Source organism: Alosa pseudoharengus, unplaced genomic scaffold (genome assembly GCF_046254945.1).
Source record: "Alosa pseudoharengus isolate Yale_2024_CS ecotype anadromous, Long Island Sound unplaced genomic scaffold, YU_APseudo_1.1 YU_APseudo_1.1_scf_9, whole genome shotgun sequence".
NCBI lineage: Eukaryota > Metazoa > Chordata > Actinopteri > Clupeiformes > Clupeidae > Alosa > Alosa pseudoharengus.
In genome coordinates, this window is record NW_027468881.1 from 12,126,313 (window position 1) to 12,146,008 (window position 19,696).

General features: G+C 45.3%; 1 protein-coding gene across 1 annotated transcript in view; it reads left to right on the top strand.

The window, feature by feature from the left end:
• cacna1db (calcium channel, voltage-dependent, L type, alpha 1D subunit, b) overlaps nucleotides 1–19,696 on the top strand; it is an 82,633-nt gene that overhangs the window by 23,291 nt on the left and 39,646 nt on the right. Inside the window, exons 4-9 of the mRNA XM_076276818.1 lie at nucleotides 6,244–6,383; nucleotides 10,556–10,698; nucleotides 11,589–11,741; nucleotides 12,981–13,177; nucleotides 16,039–16,142; nucleotides 16,261–16,430. Of these exons, the coding sequence (XP_076132933.1) occupies nucleotides 6,244–6,383; nucleotides 10,556–10,698; nucleotides 11,589–11,741; nucleotides 12,981–13,177; nucleotides 16,039–16,142; nucleotides 16,261–16,430 (907 nt within the window). The remainder of the gene's footprint in view (nucleotides 1–6,243; nucleotides 6,384–10,555; nucleotides 10,699–11,588; nucleotides 11,742–12,980; nucleotides 13,178–16,038; nucleotides 16,143–16,260; nucleotides 16,431–19,696) is intronic.

Consider the following 19,696-nt stretch of genomic DNA (forward strand, 5'->3'; position numbering starts at 1 on the left):
ATTAATCTGGGCCCAGCGGGACAACCAGTGTTGTCTCTCTGTGTGAAGCCAGTGAGCTCCCCCTGGGATACTGCAGCCTCCCTGTAACCTTTCACCCTCTTCCAATCCAAGAGCTTCCCTCCCATAGGATATGGCCTATTCAGGGAGAACTGGCACAAAAACATGATCCATAAGATGCTCATAGAAAAAAGGAAATGATTGTTACTGAGGGATGTGTATTTCTCAGGATTCTTGTAAACTGTTAGGTGTTGTGTGGAAAGCGAGTCTGAATGGCAGCATTCATACACCAACAGAATGGATAACTTCAAGGATAAAGTGAAGACTCTTTTTGTGCCTTATCTTGCCTGAGCAGAATCTCAACGACAGCCCTACCCTTTTATAAAATTCCCTTTTGACAACTTTTCTCTCTCTCTCTCTCTCTCTCTCTCTCTCTCTCTTTTTCTCACTCTTTCCCTTCATCTCCCACTCATCCCTTTCATCCACTCTCATCCCACCACCACATCTCCTCTCTTCTCCCTCCCTCGCTGTTTTGAGTAGCTCAGAGGTAAACACTGAAATCAGAACATGTTCTATTCACTGGAGCTGAATCCGCTTTGTGTTGGCCACTGTGTGCTGTGTGACTCCTGGCTGAACCAGGTGATCTAAAAGCACTCAACCTGCCCTCAGCGCTGGTCCACTCCACCGTCTCCACAGTCCTCGCACTCGCCGTGACCTCGCTCAACATTAGGGTGTGTGTGTGTGTGTGTCACAAACCTGGGGTTTCAATGCAAACTAATGGTTCTGGTGTTTGGGAGTCTTGAGCATGTGCACAAACTTGTTTTGCGTGGACTACAAATGTGTGGACTGAGCAAGCCAAATGCAAAAAACCTAGCAAAATACTGCTCCCTTTCTGCAATAATAGGTAGTGTATCCATTTGGAAATGACAATGCCATGTGTACACATACGTACTACCACAAAGCACTGTGTTTAATCAGACCTGTCTAAGCATGTAACATACTTCCATCAATGTTTGGATCTGTAATTCTTCCCCTGTGTTAAGATCCAAATAAAAGCATTAAAATGTGTGTTTGCCCATGAGTGTATGTGTATGTTGAATGTGTGTGTGTGTGTGTGTGTGTGTGTGTGTGTGTGTGTGTGTGTTTGTTTGTTTGTTTGCATTCAGGTATATTTGTGTGTGTGTGTGTGTGTGTGTTTGAGTGTGTGTGTGTGTTTGTTTGTTTGCATATTTCCGTGTGTGTGTGTGGGTGTGTGTGTGTGTCAGCTCTAGACCAGGTATTCACCCATGACTCTAAGCAGTAAAGTTAGCCCTTCTAGTGTGAGAGTCGGTGTGTGTTAACTGAGCGGCTCTAATGCGACATGTGAAAAGCTTTTACGAGCAATCACAGCGCAGCACACAGCACAACACAGCCCAGCATCTGCACCTCTCAATAGCCCTGCACTCACACACACACACACACACACACACACACACACACACACACAGACACACACACACGGCCCTGCACTCACTCCCCCCGTCTGGCTGAGAACAAAGAGAGGCATACAGGGCTTGGCTCTGGCAGCTCCTGATGAATAAAAATGACAGAGAGGCTCTCTTGTTTCTACCTGCTAAAACTCACTGCGTGCACCTGCACAGGACTCTCTCTCACACACACACACACACACACACACACACACACACACACACACACACAACCTCACAAACACACACAACAACGCAAGCACACACCCACACACACACACTGGTATGCACACAACCCCCCCCCCACCACCACCTTCCCCCAGCCCACACACATGCATATACATCCATGCACATTCAAAGTATATCAGTGTACACACGCAGTGCTTAGGTACCAGTGAGCAATGCACTGATGCGTGCACACTCTACAAACACAAATATATGGTTCCACACACTTCAGCTCACTGACACCTGTAGCATCTTTGCAGTTAGGTAAGACATAAGTAAATACACGTATTTCTCAATCTATCTCCTCTTTCACACACACACACACACACACACACTTTCCAGTGGCGTGCTGAGGTCTTTGCATGAAGTGATGGCATGGCTGTCACTGTCCTGGTTGTTGTGACAGAGAGTAGCTCATTCCGATGGCTACTCCTCAGCTCCAGCTCCTCAGGTTCAGAAGATAGGGTTGTGGAGGACAGAATAGGACAAAAAGTCTATCACTCTTCTGAGGCAAAGTCTTGTGTGTGATTGCCTCATCTCTCTGTGCTCTCTCTCTCTCTCTCTCTCTCTCTCTCTGTGGATCTATCTTTGTGGCAGCAGCAGGGAGTGGACAGAGAAGAGAGGAAGTGCAGGGGGCATCCACCCCACTCTCCACGTACCACTGTGTCAAAAATACACACACACACACACACACACACACACACACACACACACACACACACACACACACACACGCGCAGAGAGAGAGAGAGAGAGAGAGAGAGAGAGACTTAAACAATAGCATGCATGCCAACAAACAAACAATGCCAACAACAAACTCTCATTCAAACACACATCCAGAGTCAGACAGGTGCTGGAGCAGGTGTTTCAGTCACTTTCATCTGTGCTGCGGCATCGGCTCTTTCATGCCCACTCCAAACACGAGACACGCATCCCAGTTGGTAAACACCAGCTCTGCGCTCTAATGTAATAGTCCAATAGCCATCTTGCCCCACAGTAGCCATCTGACTGGCCCATTTGTGACCTCTCTGCACTCCTTGCTTGCTGCTAATTAGGGCAATTGTCACCTCTAATCTCCTCCACACAGGAGGTCCGCCATTTATAGCTCTGAGCCCCAGAATGGGCTCCATAGCCACACTCAAGTCACCCACACCACACGTCCACCCACCCACCATCCATCTTTTAGGATCCTGCAAGCCCCCCTGCCTCACCCCACCCCACCCCCAACCCCTCCAAACCCCACCACCTCACCCCACCCACCCTAATCTGCAGCTTTTAAGTGCTCCATTGACACACGGGTGCTATTAGGCCCGACCGTGGCAGACGGCTCTCTGCTTGGTCAGCTGTTGACCCAGCCGAAAAGCAAAGAGGCCATAGCCCACTAAAGCAAACAGAGGAGAGGGGGAGGAGTGGGAGAGGATGGAATGGGATGTGATGGGAGGGGGAGAGGGAGAGCCATTCACCGCCATTCAGGCTGTCAGGGGTGGCAGCAGGGTATCTGTGTTATCAGCACTCCCACTCGTCCCCTGCCTCTTTTCTCTCCTCTCTCTCGCCACTGGCACTGGTCAATTCTTCAGTGGAGATAACGGCATCAGCTACAACCCAGAAGTGTTTGTAAACCAGGTGTGTGTGGGTGCGGGGGGGGGGGGGCTGTGTTGGGGTTGGGGTTGGTGTTGGTAGGGAGTGAGTTTGACACACACCTGTGGATCTGTGGTGGGGGCTTTATGAAATCCTCCTGGCAGCACAACGTTATTCCAGCTCCCCTGGTGGCGCTGGTGTTTGCCATCTCTCTCGCCGTTAATCCGCACGTGAGCATCTCTCACGGCTGTCTGCCTGGGGCCTGCGCTACGCTGCGCTGCGGGTGCACGATTACGCCTCAGGCTCAGAGTAAACACCGCCGCCACCACCACCACTCCCCCAGCCTGCCATCCAGGATGACTTAATGCTCTTTTGTTGAATTAATGAAAGGGCTCAAACATTTGGGGATGGGACGCTGTTGCAGATAAAAGAGAAAGCGTGCTCTCTGTGGGCTATTTATTAATAGCTGCAGAGAATGGACGCGTGCAGTGTTGCCGTCGGTAATGGAGGCAAAGCAGAGCAACTAAGCCGGGTGTGTGTGTGTGTGTGCGTGTGTGTGTGCGCTGTTTTGGTCAGATTACGTGATTTAAAACGTCCTCCTCTCTGGGATTTGGTGCGCAGTGGGTAGCAGCATGCACACACTCGGTCCATGACACAGTGACACAGTGTCTGTTTTTAATTTCACTGTGCAACTAAATATAAGTCTTTGAAAGCTATGCTTCTCCTATGGTGGCTAATGAAGAAAAAACATACACACATACATAACACACACTTATGCAAATCGTTCACCTTCACTAGTGCTATATCTCCTAGTCAAGATTGTCTGTGTGCATACACACACTATTTAATCACCTGCATTCCAGTGATGTCAATATAATGCTTTTCCCATCGTGTGTTTTCACTTGGTAGAAAACAAACTTGGCTCTGCTGGGGCACTATGCTACTCTGACTGACCGCCTGTACTGACCCTCCGCAACATCTGCCCCTGTCATCACACATGCATATCTGCAACTACAAAAGCACACAGGCAAAGGTCAAGGCCAAGAGATGGAAGTAAATGGCAAATACACATACAGTTTGGTCCAGTCACCCATCTTCCCAGTGCCTAAGCAGCACGTCTAGATGCTTGCTCTTCGGGCTCAGAGTCATCTTCATACCCTTTCTGTAGTCTACATGTACATTTATTCATTTAGCAGACACTTTTATTGTCATTGTCTTTGGAGCATCTCAGGGTTAAGTGTCTTGCTCAAGGGGCACAACGGTGGAAGCCGGGTATTGAACCCACAACTTAAGGCTACTGCATGCTAGCTCTTGTAGTCGTGTAGCCATGTAGTTGCTGTAGGTGAAGGCTCTCTTATCTGTCTGCTGTAAGTGTGTGCTCCCCTGGGCCTCCTTTGTCCAGTGAGGGGTTGTAGAGTGCCATGAAGAGTGTTATGACAGTAATCTCTGGTAGCCTTTCATTACCATATGCAATAAGCGCACCAAAGGACACCAGACAATTTCATAAAGAGAGGAGGCTGGATTGGGGGAATAGTGCGAGTAGCAGAACCCCCCCCCCCCCATCCAGCCCTCCAACTCTGAGTCTTCTCTGTCCACACCTCTAGGCCTGGTCCCAACGGATCTGTGTGCGTAATCGCTTTACTGGCTGGCTGGACGTGGATGACCAGGCGATGATGAACAAAGAGATTTTATTGTTCAAACGGGATTAATGTGGTCATCCAGGTTAATTGTGGCTATTCTTGCTGCAGTGTTAATCTAAAAGCATCCTGTAGCCTCCCGGTGAGTCCCAGTATGAGTGTGTGTGTGCGTGTATGCAGAGGCGGACAGAGTACACAGCTTCATTACTTGAGTAAAAGTACAGATACCCTTTGCTAAATTTTACTCAAGTACAAGTAAAAGTACAACAGTCAGATGTCTACTTAAGTAAAAGTACTGAAGTACTTGTTTTTAAAAGTACTTGAGTATCAAGAGTACATTTTCTAAATATTGCATTACTACTGCCACAGTGCTTACATTTATGTACAGAAACGTCCTACATGGAGTTATGAAAAATGTTAATGTTAATACCTTGGAGAATGTAAAAGGAATTTAAAGTAAAATCAAGTCATTTTCATCTTTTTACCATGTCGCCAGGGATGGGCAGTATTTCTAATACATGTATATAAAATATGTATTTCAAATACAAAATACTATTTTGTAATTGAAACACTTGAAGCGAAAACTATCATTAACTTGTTCAGAAAATTGAAATAGTCTGGCGAGGTGGGGCCACAGGTAAAGTCATGAGTACTCCCCAAAAATGATACTCGAGTAAAGTACAGATCCCTGAAAATTGTACTCAAGTAAATGTACTCCGTTACTGTCCGGCTCTGCGTGTATGTGAGTATGAGTGTGTGTGTGTGTGCATGCATGTGTGTGTGTGTGTGTGTGTGTGTGTGTGTGTGTGTGTGTGTGTGTGTGTGTGTGTGTGTGTGTGTGTGTGTGTGACCTGAGGAGAGGTTGTCTTAGGTCTTAGGTCTCAGATGCGGTGCTGGGTTTTTGCCAGGAGAGTGGTCATTAGATGGATGTCCACACATGTGTCCCTGGGTGGTGCTACTGGTGCTCGCTGAAGGGATTAATCAGATCTGCTGTCTCTGACGTGATTTTCTCTCTCTTTTTTCTCTGTTTGACTGTCTCTCTCTCTCTCTCTTTCCCTCTCTGTTTGATTTTCTCATTCTTTCTCTCTCCCTCCCTCTAATTGTCTGTTTTACCGTCTGCTGTGCTTATTCTGTCTCCGTCTTCATTGTTTCATGTTTGTGTGACACCTGTATTTTGCAGAGACATTGTGGTTTACATTGTTAGTGATGCTTTTATGCACGCAACACTTTTCGTTTCAGTTGCACTGAGACTACAGTGATTTAAAACTATACAATACATCACAATGAAATAAATGAATTCTAAACTAACCACCTCCCCTCTCTCCCTTCTTCACCCACAGGAAACGGTAGAATATGCCTTCCTCATCATTTTCACAATAGAGACCTTTTTGAAGATCATAGCTTATGGACTTGTAATGCACCAGAACTCATACGTCAGAAACGGCTGGAACATGCTGGACTTTGTAATAGTTATAGTGGGGTGAGTACTAAACATCCTGTTTTTTCTCTCTCTTATTCCTGTGTTCAGTGTACACAATATTTCAGTACACAGTTTGCTGACATTTGAGTTGAGTGGCGTGTACACTATTGTGTATCACCTTTAGTAAGCCTTAACCTCTGGTCACCGTCCAACCCCTCCGTGCCCTTTGGCTGTCCACCTTAGGTCACCACCAGTCACTCAGATAGCCTAAGACTCACCGTGCATTCAAGGAAAGTTCTTAGGCCCAATCAGTAGAGTCATAGGCAGCATGCCAAAGGCTTGGGTGACATGGTCCACCGAAGCACAGACATCAAAGCACTCTGGAAGCAAATGTTCACAAAGGCACTGATCTCAATCTGTATGGACACAACCTGTTACAGAGCAGTAACAAAGATCCATATGGACAAAGATTTCCATTTCTTTTTTAAAATAAAAATAAGTTAATGTGGGTGTAGTCTCAGTGCAGCGCAGTCTTTGTTTTGGTTCATCAGTGAAAGTGAAGGTGCATGAACAGTGATATTTCTTCCCTTTCCTGTTAGGCCTTGGCATTTGAAAAGGGGGTCTTCTTCATCTTTGTTGTTACAGCAGCAGATTAGCACAGATAGCATCGCTTGCACAGCAGATGGGGGGTGTGCATGTCTGTGAGGGGACCAATGGACATTGAATTTAAAACATGTCCTTGGGGAAAGCAACCTTTCCAAAGTAGCACAAACAACATGGTCATCTTCAAGTCAGAGAAGGGTCGTGGTTAGTGCAGCAGAATTTATGGAAATTCAGTCAATATTTTCTACATTTATGAAAAATACAGTATTATAGCCCCCAGTGCATGTTATGCTGTTTATTGTTTATGTATGGATTATATTAAGAGTGTTTCACTTCTATGTAAAGCTTTTATTAAATTAAATTATTAAATTAAATAAACAGAATTTCTGCAACTTTATAAGTGATGCTAATAACAGTCTGGGCCTTGAAACCTTTATTTGCACATGCAGTACATGTTGTATAGCTGTCTGTTTAGTTAGCTAAACTCATGCCTCTCAAAGATTAATTAACCTTTATTCTCACTGTAATTAACACCTGTAAAGTAAAATAACTAGCTCTTACTGTACACGTGTATCTTTCCTATTATTTACAACAGCAGTGCCCATATATTATTTTATTCTTAGTTGAGTTGAAGTCAGTATGTTATATTAGTCAAATTAGCCTAATGCTTTCAGTGATTTCCACATCCATTCTTCACCTGAGTTGAAGTAGGTAAAGTGTGTCAGTGATGCTTATGGAGCTAAGTGCACATGCTCAGTTGATGAGCTTTCGTAAGTGGTCTTGTACATTTTACGGTCAGCTGGACAGAATTAGGAAAGTGCAGTAAGTGGATTCATGGCAGACTCGCTCTGGGCCTCAGGGAAGATGTTAGTTTGTTTGGGTAAGCTCACTGGGGCAAACGAAAAGGGCATGCCATACTCTTGTGTACACACAAATACACCCACACACACACACACACACACACACACACACACACACACACACACACACACAGATCTGTTCACAATGATGGAGACAGGTGTGCGGAAAGGGAGGTTTTAAACATATTATACATACACACACACACACACACACTTCACAGACATCTTTAACACTTCCCTGAAGCAAGCCATCGTCCCATCTTGTTTCAAAGCTGCCACCATCATACCTGTGCCGAAGAAAACTGCTCCATCCTGCTTCAATGACTACCGCCCTGTGGCACTGACACCCATCATCATGAAGTGCTTTGAGCGGCTTGTCATGTCACATATCAAATCCATTCTCCCCCCCACCCTGGACCCCTTCCAGTTTGCATACCGAGCCAAACGGTCTACAGAGGATGCAATCTGCTCTGCCCTCCACCCAGCCCTCACCCACCTGGAAAAAAGAGACTCATATGTGAGATTGCTGTTTATAGACTTCAGTTCTGCATTCAACACCATAATACCACAACAACTCATCTGCAAACTTGACAAACTGGGACTCAGTACCTACCTCTGCAACTGGCTACTGGACTTCCTCTGTCAGAGGCCTCAAGTAGTACGTGTTGGCAACAATACCTCAAGCAGCATCACACTGAGCACAGGGGCCCCCCAAGGCTGCGTGCTCAGTCCGCTGCTCTTCACCCTGCTGACGCATGACTGCACTGCAACCTACAGCAACAATCACATAGTGAAATTTGCTGACGACACAACTCTGGTGGGTCTCATCACCAAGGGCGACGAGACTCAATACAGGTTGGAGGTCGACCATCTGACCACGTGGTGCAGGGACAACAACCTCCTGCTGAACGTCAGCAAGACCAAAGAGATTGTTGTTGACTTCCGGAGAGGTCACACCCAACACCTGCCACTGACCATCGACGGTGCTGTGGTGGAGAGAGCGAGCAGCACCAAATTCCTGGGGGTGCACATCAGTGAAGACCTCTCCTGGACCACCAACACAGCATCACTGGCGAAGAGAGCTCAGCGCCGCCTGTACTTCCTGCGGAAACTCAGGCGAGCAAGTGCTCCACCAGCCATCATGACCACATTCTACCGAGGCACCATTGAGAGCATCCTCTCCAGCTGTATCGCTGTGTGGGGCGGAAGCTGCACTGAATACAACAGGAAAGCCCTGCAGCGCATAGTGAACACAGCTGGAAGGATTATTGGTGCTTCACTCCCCTCCCTGAAGGACATTTACACCACCCACCTCACCCGCAAGGCGACCAAAATTGTGAGTGATGCAAGTCACCCCGCTCACAATCTGTTTGATCTACTGCCCTCTGGGAAGAGGTACAGAAGCCTGCGCTCCCGCACTACCAGACTCACCAACAGCTTCATACACCAAGCTGTTAGGATGCTGAACTCTCTCCCTCCTCTCCCCCCTCCACCCTCAGCTACATAACATCCTGGACATTGGACCCACAAATGGCCGCCTGCACCACTCCACTTGCACACTTGTACACTTTGCAACTTGTTGTTGTTGTCCTGGAAACACAACACTTCTGCTGCTCTTACATAACTTGCACCACTATGCCACTTTATTTCTTACTTAGGTCAAACAGAACTACCTCAGCCTCTTATTGGCCTGACTTTGCACTAGTATTTTATTTTATTGACTGTCTATGCACAATTTCAACCAAATTTTGCTGCTCTTATTTTTTCATTATATGTGCCCTCTTATTTACTTATTTACTTACTTTTTTGTTTACTTGAATGTTATGTTTGTCTGTGGACTTAAAAATTGTTAAAATATGTCTTGTCTCCACCGTGGGATAGTGAGAAACGTAATTTCGATCTCTTTGTATGTCTGGAACATGTGAAGAAATTGACAATAAAGCTGACTTTGACTTTGACTTTGACTTTGACACACACAAACACACACACATTCATAGGTGGACCTTCACATTCCACCTCCGAGACTCGTGGTGACACAGAGACAGACAAGGCCTCCTCCCATACCCATTTATCACCTTTGAGGTTAAACCACCACTGAGGAGTCACAGACCTCCTCCACAAAGACGCGAGGCAGGCAGTGATGTGAAGTGAATGAACAGGAAGTTAGAGTCAGGTGGAGGAAGAGTGTGTGTGAAAAGGGAGAACAGAGGCCTTGTGGCTCAGAGAAGACATCTATCATAACTCGGTGATAAATGTGCTCTTAGACTTGATGAGTCAGTCAGTCTGTCTGTCTGCTTTCTCTCACACATAACGCTCAAAGATTGAATGAGACACAGAGGAGAGAAGACTGGGAGAGGTAACATCACATCTCCCCTTGCTCTCCTCTCTCTTGACGTCTTCAGAGAATTGTATTGGCCAATCATGGTGGAATGTTTTTATCATCCAGTAGTGGGAGGAGGGTATTATAATCAGGTTCATCCATCCATCTGTGTGTGTGTGTGTGTGTGTTCTTCACATTCCCATTTCTGTACATGGTACAGTATACACCAGTATACACCATACCTTGCCCCTACATGGTCATCTGGAAGTTGGAATTTGATTTCACTTTGGTTAATATTGTGTGACAGGGGCAAGGGTCTGTAGTCATCCCGTCTTGTTTGTTTATTTAAAGATGAGGGAACTACTCACTTCATTTAATTTATTTATTTATTGTGTGTGTGTGTGTGTGTGTGTGTGTGTGTGTGTGTGTCTGTATGTGTGGACAAACAGGTTGTTTAGTGTGGTACTGGAGCTGGTCACACATGAGGGCGATGCGGCGGGTCCCACTGGGGGAAAGCCGGGGGGCTTTGACGTGAAGGCACTACGAGCGTTCCGGGTTCTCCGCCCCCTCCGGCTCGTGTCGGGAGTGCCTAGTGAGTGTCCTGATCTCTCTCTCACACACACACACACACACACACACACACACACACACACACACACACACACACACACACACACATACACACACACACACACACACACACACACACACACACACACACACACACACGCTGGAGACTCTCTCATGTAGCCTATCACATACCCTCACATGTCCTCTCTCTGAGTGCACACTCATGCTTTTGCCAACTCTGCCACCTCAACCAAATCCAGTCACTCTTGCACTCTCACTCACTAGCTCTGTCAGACACCATTCTCACCATGCCTCCTCATACTCTCACACACACACTCACGGTGCCCTAATATATTTGCTTGGTAATGTGCAAAGTCTGTCAGCAAGCAAAGTTCTCATGCATGAAATACAACTATTGTTATTAAATGAGCTTTTAAGTGTAAGACTTAGAACTTTGCCCATCATTTAAATTACGGCCTATGGAGTCAGTCACCTACTTATGATCCAGTAACATGATCAACATTTACCTTTCTGATAAAGCACTGAAGTTGGAGAACCTAGAAATAGTCCTAAAAGTTCTTATTTCAATCACTCTATCAGTACTCCATTATACCATTACTACAACTACTGCCATAAATGCCATACATTATAAACCTGTTTGTCCTTGACTATTGTTATTTTCACCTCTGAGTTTCACTGACACATTCATTTTTTCAGTCACGACGTATGGAGTTGCTCTGGCAAAATAGTTACTGCCTTTTATTGTAATATTGTCTTTTTTTCCTGACTGTGGGTGGACTGTTTTAGGGTCACATAGGCTTCTGTTAATGTAATTGTTACATGACTGCCATTACTATGGGTCTGAAACAACTATGATTGGACCATTCATGGTTATTTGTGTTCCTCTCCCAGGCCTGCAGGTGGTCTTGAACTCAATCATCAAGGCCATGGTCCCCCTCCTGCACATTGCCCTGCTGGTGCTCTTTGTCATTATCATCTACGCCATCATCGGCCTGGAGCTCTTCATCGGCAAGATGCACGCCACCTGCTACCTGGTCAACACAGGTGGGTATCCCTACCGGGGGGTTACAGTCTCTGCCTGTGCTCTCCAGGGTCTTCACCAGGCGTTGTGAGTCGTGAGTCGTGAGTTATGTGTGACTCAGTGGATGGGGGAGTGGGAGTGACTTAGGAGGATGCAGCAATATGAAGGCACTCTAGCTGGGAGTGCGCTTGTGCTTGCTCTCTTCTCCTCGGGCTCATACCTCACCTGATGTCACCTGAACTGGGTCTTAGTTTACTGGGTCTGCAAAGCATTCAGCTTTGTATTCCAAGACATTCTGTTCCCCCTCAAGCCCTTTTCTTTTTTATTAACCCAGAAATGGGCTGTTTCCTGGTATATCTCCGTTCCATCCTCTCCAGGGTTGTAGTGGAGGCTAAACGCAAGTAAACGCTAAAGTTTATCCACCTCTGAAATGTCAGAAATGTATCAGTATAAGTATATATACTCTTTTGATCCCGTGAGGGAAATTTGGTCTCTGCTTTTATCCCAATCCATGAATTAGTGAAACACACACAGCACACAGTGAGGTGATGCACACACTAATCCCGGCGCAGTGAGCTGCCTGCATCAACAGCGGCACTGGGGGAGCAGTGAGGGGTTAGATGCCTTGCTCAAGGGCACTTCAGCCGTGCCTACTGGTCGGGGTTCGAACCGGCAACCCTCCGGTTACAGGTCCAAAGTGCTAACCAGTAGGCCACGGCTGCCACTCTATCCACCTCTTATTAGAGTTTATCCACCTCTCAAAAGAGTTTATTCACCAAATGCAACTTTTAAAATTCAAAAATCACACTGTATTATCCACATTCACAATATGTACACTCATCAACACTCTAGGAACCATTTAATACCACTGGTATAGTTATAAACATTGGATAATAACCTCCACCATCATCAAACATGTTCTGAATGCCTTTTTTAAAAATCCGATACCGCATGGCGCAGTCCACCTTACCGTGATCACAGAATTCATAGTTTACCCGCCTCTTATTTCACCACTACACCCCTGATTCTCTTAACCTTCAGATTCATAATAATAATAATGATAATAATAATACGTTTATTTTATATAGCGTCTTTCTCAAACCCAAGGTCGTTTAACATAGATTGGTCTCTTGCTTTGCTTTGGTGTCTTTCTTTCTCTCAGTATTCTGATCTCCCCTCTGCCCTCTAAGAATTAATATCACTGATTTTTTTGTCCTCCCTTTCCGCCTGTCTCGGTCTGTTTCTCTCCCCCCTTACGTCAGGTGCGCTGGCCGAGGATGAGTCAGCTCCGTGTGCCCCGTCAGGTCACGGGCGAAATTGCCCGGTCAACACCACCGTGTGCAAAGAAGGCTGGCACGGCCCCAACAACGGCATCACCAACTTTGACAACTTCCTGTTCGCCATGCTCACCGTGTTCCAGTGCATCACTATGGAGGGCTGGACAGATGTGCTCTACTGGGTGAGTCTGAGTCTCTATCACCAAAACCATTTGACCCCAAGTCTGGGGTGAAAGTAGTTTTAAATATTTGCCGGTACTATTACCACAAGCTTGGAGTGATTTCTCACACGTGAAAGTGAACATTTTCATCAGACAAATTGGCTACATTAATTTATTCATTATTATTTGTAGACCTTTCATAAGGACCTGTTATCTATCTTTAACTGTCTTTTTTACTTTAGAAGGCCTCTCTATCTCTCCTTTACTAACTCTTCAGGATAAACTGCTCTCCTCTTTAAAGGAGTTCTAAGAGCGATGTTACGTTTTTTTTAAGCTAAAACATTTTTTGTCACATACATCAAACATCACCTCCAACACCTTCCGCTAGCTGCCTGTGCCCTCAATACATTGTAAAATAACGTGGTCTCTGTGGACAGCCCAGACTCCATAAATGGCAACAAAAACAGCCTGGACCATAAAAACATAAACTGTTCCAGCCAATCAACAATGAGATGCGCGTTTAGGAGAGTGTCACTTGCACAGGAGGGATGGGAAGGAGTAGCGAGCTAGCTCTCTGTTTTGTTTGAACATCAACAGAAGTGACGTTACCCTGCATCGCTTATAGCACCTTTAATGATAACATTCTAAATAACAAGTACATGATTTTATATTAACTAAAAGTTGGATCATGTTCATAAAAAAGATATAGCTAATATACAGTTTGCATTTAGTACAAATTAAATGTCTCACTCCCTAATTTCTTAAAACGTATAGTTTCTAAACTTACCTCTCTTTGTTTTTTGCATGGTTTCATGTTTCCTTTCCAAATAAAGTTGCTTTCTTTCAGTCTGCCACTGATATTTCTCTATGTGAATGAAAATAACTTACCAATGCATCAGAAAGAAGGTACCATAACGGTGTGGTGCAAACCTTAATTAGTTTATTGTTTGACGTTGCAGTCAGATGTGCTCATAGACAGCAGCCTAATACATACCATACCGTAGCTACCTACATGTTTTGAATCCACCTGACATCTGCCTTAATGCATGGATCTTGTTAAATTGTTTTAAATGGTTAAATTTAAAAATCACAAATACATTGGAGGAAGCGTAGACAAAACGTTAGCGTGAGAAAAGGCATGTGTGCCAACAGTGTGAGTCACACAATCAATGCCTTAGAGTTGGCAGCCCTGGTTTTGGCAGGCAGCTGCTCTCATCTCTTTCCAGTGCTGTGTACCGTCACTGAATATTTTAGTTGTACACAGTACCGGACCATACCGGCCTATTTTGACCCCTGCCCCATGTCCTTATAAAAGGAACACACACATACCGGTAGTTTTGTTTATTTGTTGTAGTAAAAGAGTTCCAGCCACTGCACAGATACCGTAATATTGTCAGCAGTCTGACAGAGCAATAAATAAACCATACTCAGGATTCTCATAACATTACAGATAAGCAGTCAGTCTTGCCCTTTTAGTTAAAGGATAATTCCGGTGTGATTTTGACCTAAAGTGTGTTGAAACATGATAACGAGTGTGAATGTATGTCTCATAGCTCACCTCGGCTTGTCCCCTGCACTCAGAAATCTGGCGCTAGTTAGCCAATGCTACCAACACAGTGTTTCGTTGTGGTGCCTCGGGCATCGGCCTAGCCATGCAAATAAATCACTGTTTTACACCATTTACGAGGCTCAAAGTAGCTCCATACTTCATTGGTAGACTTCCGAGGGCCTTGACATTTAAAACGAGACATAGAGAACTTTGAAAAAGCACTGGTAGTTTATTTACAAGACGATTTATACAGACAGTACCTTAAGGAATTTTACCGTTCGACGCCATCTTGAATTTAGTCACGATAAGTTGAGCGACGAGTACGAACGAACAGGTATGATAAGGGATCAGATTCCAAAAATAATTCCGTGAAAATGCATGGATTCCAGTTGCTACTACGGAAGCAACTGAATCCATGCATGCCCGAGGCACCACAACGAAACACTGTGTTGGTAGCATTGGCTAACTAGCGCCAGATTTCTGAGTGCAGGGGACAAGCTGAGGTGAGCTATGAGACATACGTTCACACTCGGTATCATGTTTTGACACACTTTAGGTCAATATCACACCGGAAGTTGAAGGTCAAATTTGCCTTGACGACAAACTGTACCTAACTACTTACACACAGCACAAAAGTTCAATGTGTTTTAGGAGATTTACCAAGGATTAATAGAGAGAGATATGGAGTTCTCTCCCAAACTATCCAGACATTGATGAAAACAGGAAGGAGACCATGACAGGATGTGAAATGAAAAGAGCACCTCTTGTGTGCCACGTCCTTCACCTCTTCTTGGAGCTCTTCTCCATCTGCCCTTTATCTCTCTTTATCTCTCTCTTCGCCTGTCTTCCTCATCATTCTGGCCCTCACACTGGTTCCCCAATGGTTACCATGGTAAACTCAAAATGCAAATGGTGCCAAGAGAAAAAGTGTGAGAGTGTGTTTGAAACAGACACACAACCACTCAACAGCAATGAAAGGACTGGAGTGGGGGCAGAGCTGAGCGAGGAGATGGGCGATGAGATTAGATGACCTTCACTATCCTATCGATTCCCCCTCGTACTCTTCTATCCCTCTCTTCTCTCTTTTTGTTCCTCCACCTCATTGTGTCCCTCTTTCTGTCTTCCGAAGCACCATTACCTCAATCCATTATGATGCTTTCTACAGCATTGACAAAGGCTGCCCTAAAATACCTGAATACCTTGAATAAAGCCTGCTATGGTTAGGCAGATCGATTTATGATTTGTATGACTTGTATAACTTTCCTACAAGTTATTACAATATAGATATGTATGAATTGGAAAGTACTGATTTGTGTGTGTGTGTGTGTTTCAGATGAACGATGCCATGGGCTTTGAGCTCCCGTGGATCTACTTTGTCAGTCTGGTCATTTTCGGCTCATTTTTCGTCCTCAATCTGGTTCTGGGAGTACTGAGTGGGTAAGTCACCTCTGGACTGAACTTAGCTTAGTTTGAGTGAGTAGTGCTGTGTGTGTGTGTCTGTGTGTGTGTGTGCCCAGGTTAATCATTACCTTCAATGCGCTGGCCCTGTCCTCAGAGAGTTCTCTAAGGAGCGAGAGAAGGCCAAGGCGCGCGGAGACTTCCAGAAGCTGCGGGAGAAGCAGCAGCTGGAGGAGGACCTGAAGGGCTACCTGGACTGGATCGCTCAGGCCGAGGACATCGACCCCGAGAACGAGGAGGATGGACAGCAGGAAGGCAAACGCAACAGTGAGTGAACGCATACAGATGGGTACACACACACACACACACACACACACACACACACACACACACACACACACACACACAGAAATACAGGTACATTCACATACTTACACGCCAAGTTTTGAAGGTCTCCCTAAAACTGCCTCCTCTCCTCTTCTTACGGCTCACTGTCCCCTCTTCATGGTCAACCTGTGTGACCAGTGCATATAATGTAGCTCATCAGCTCATCTGGTGGAGTCTAATGGACACTGCCTGGCATAGACTCCTCCTCTAAAGAGAGCTTTAATGTTGAACTGATTCTTCATCTATGTGCGTGACCTCAGTGCAACAGTCAAATTCATTCTTATTAGTCTTCTGTGTCTCCTTCCATTCTGTCATCTCCTCTGATCACTCTCTCTCTCTCTCTCTGTCTCTCTCTCATCCTTCTATCTCTTTTCTCCTCTCTACTTCCCTCAGCCCTGCAATGATCCTCTCTTTCCACTCATCCCTTCTTTTCATCTTGTTCTCTCTTCATTCTTGCTACTCTTCCCATCCTCCCCCCTCTGTGCAACACACTGACCAGATGTCATGGTTTCAACCAGGCTGGCATTTACCACTGAGACACACACACACACACACACACACACACACACACACACACACACACACACACACACAGTGATGGGATGCGACCAGACAAGGATACACACACACACAAGTACAAGCAGGTACAAACATACTCACCCACGCCATGCACCCACACACCCACACGTGCACTCACTTACATACACATTCACGTACGCACCACTCACACATGATAACGCCATCTAGGCTTTAAACACTCAAGCTGTCTCCACACAATGGGCTTATCGCTTATGTAAATCCTGCCTGATGAACAATGAACACACACTATCATTAAACTCTCATTCAAGGTTACACATAGACAGAGATACTAACACACAAACACACATACACACACACACACACACACACACACACACACATAGATATCTCCCACACATGCCCAGATGTACCACATCTAAAAGCTGTCTGGAAGCTTGAGTTCTGGGTTTTTTGGCTAATGAACCATTTCATTAGTTCTCTTCTACTGTTTGGGTGTCTGCAACATGCCTGTCAGAGTGTCTTTGTTGTCCAACAGATTTTGATATGTTTCATTCTGTGTGATTCTGAAGCAATGGCAGACAGTCACTCTTTCTGGTGCATTGTTTAAGAGTGTCTTTGTCCCTCAGTAAACAGACGTATTCGCCCTGGTGTGCTTTTAATAATCGCCAAGACTGAGATTGGATGGGAGGGGATGAATGATATTACTTCTGTAGAAGAAAGAAAGAGAGAGAGAGGGAGAAAGAGAGGAAGAGGAAGAGGGTAATCCAAATCCTCTTTATATAAGCGGCGCGTGATGCACAGTAAAAACACACCAGCCGACCACCGCGACCAGCAGCAGCAGTGTTACTATCGTCATCATCATCTCTCTCTCTCTCTCTCTCTCTCTCTCTCTCTCTCTCTCTCTCTCTCTCTCTCTATCACTCTCTCTCTCTCTTACTCTGTCTGCCCCCTCCCCTCCTATTTCATTCATGCTCTCTCGTGCTCTGTCTCTCTCACCCTCACATCCTTTTCTCTGCAGCTCACTTGTACTGTACAGTTGCCACCTTTCTCTCTACAGTTCACTTTCACTCTCTCTCAGCGGTTCTCTCACTGCTCACTGCTTTTTACTGTATATTCTCTCTTGGTCTTTCTTTCTTTTTCTCTCTCTCTTTCTCTCTCTATCTCTTTCTCTCATACTTTCTTTGTGTTTCTCTCCCTCTTGTCTCAGTATGTCTCAGTCTCACTCATTCTCTCATTCTCATTCTCACACTCCTCTCTCATTCTGTGTATGTGTGTGTGTGTGTGTGTGTGTGTCTTTGTTTGTCTCTCAGCCTCTCACACCATCTCTTTGTCTGTGTGTGTGTGTGTGTGTGTGTGTGTGTGTGTGTGTGTGTGTGTGTGTGTGTGTGTGTGTGTGTGTGTGTGTGTGATCCTCTCTCCTCATTCACTCTGCCCACTGATCTGCTTCAGTGCTACTCAGGGTAGTCATGTGACGCACTCATCATGTGCATGTTTACACTGGACAGGGAGACTGTGGCTGGCCACTGCATCTGCTGCCCAGGCTCTTAAACACACACACACACACACACACATACACACACACACATAAACACACACACACACACACACACACACACACACACACACACACACACACACACACGAACACACACACAAACACAAATGCACACACACAGACATACACACACCATTAGTCTTCTGCATTAAACATATATCCACTGTTCCATAATGTTTGCCGTCATAAACTCAACAATCCATTTATCGCACGACAACACAGCTTGATCCCAGGGTTTACTGTATGTCGTTTTGTGTAGGCTCTCTTGAATCTGTGGATTTATTGTCCAGGAAAACACATAAATAAAAAGGGTGGGCTTTTGAGAGAAAAAGAATGGTACGATTTATCAGTAATCCCCAATAACCATAGTCACTCTTGCATAAGGCCTTTGATAGCACAGAGGCTTATTCCTGATTGTCCGCCATTGCTGCAGTGTGGACTGAAATGGCTTTTTGTGCCATAGCTATGCTAATGGTTTAACCTAAGTTAAAAGCATCATGCCTAGAAATACTATAAGCAGGGTTAGAGCGACATTAATGAACTGAACCAATTATCAAAAAGTTTAGGAAGAGGATAGCATACTGAAGGCCTTTCTGGCCTCTGCTTTTTAAAGCAATATTACTTGACGCCCAGAAATTATCCAGCATACACTCTTGCACTCGGCTAAATGGTGCTGCATCCCCATGTTGAACACGCGTTCTTTCACACTTTCCTGACCAAACTTGTCCGACTTAGCAACAGTAACTATGGGACAGACAATGGGAGGCTGGGCTTGGGATCGGTCAATTTGGTCTGGCTTGGTTTGACAAAAGTTCACAACCTAGTTAAATCACTAAGAGCCTCAAAAATGCAGGGACAGCCTGTAATAGAAATTCTATTAGCAACACTGCTAGAACCCTAGAGCTCATCAGACCAGAGAACCTAGAGGTGCCATCATACTGTAGAACATAGAACAGTGTCATCATGCTCTTCTTACAGCTCCATTGTGGAAATAGAGAAGAATGAGTGAGAAAAGGTTCTGTAATGAGCATGCACCATGTCACATCTGTACTGAGACCTTTTTAATCATCAGAAGAGAGAGTGTTCTCACTGGTCACACTGAATTCAGGCA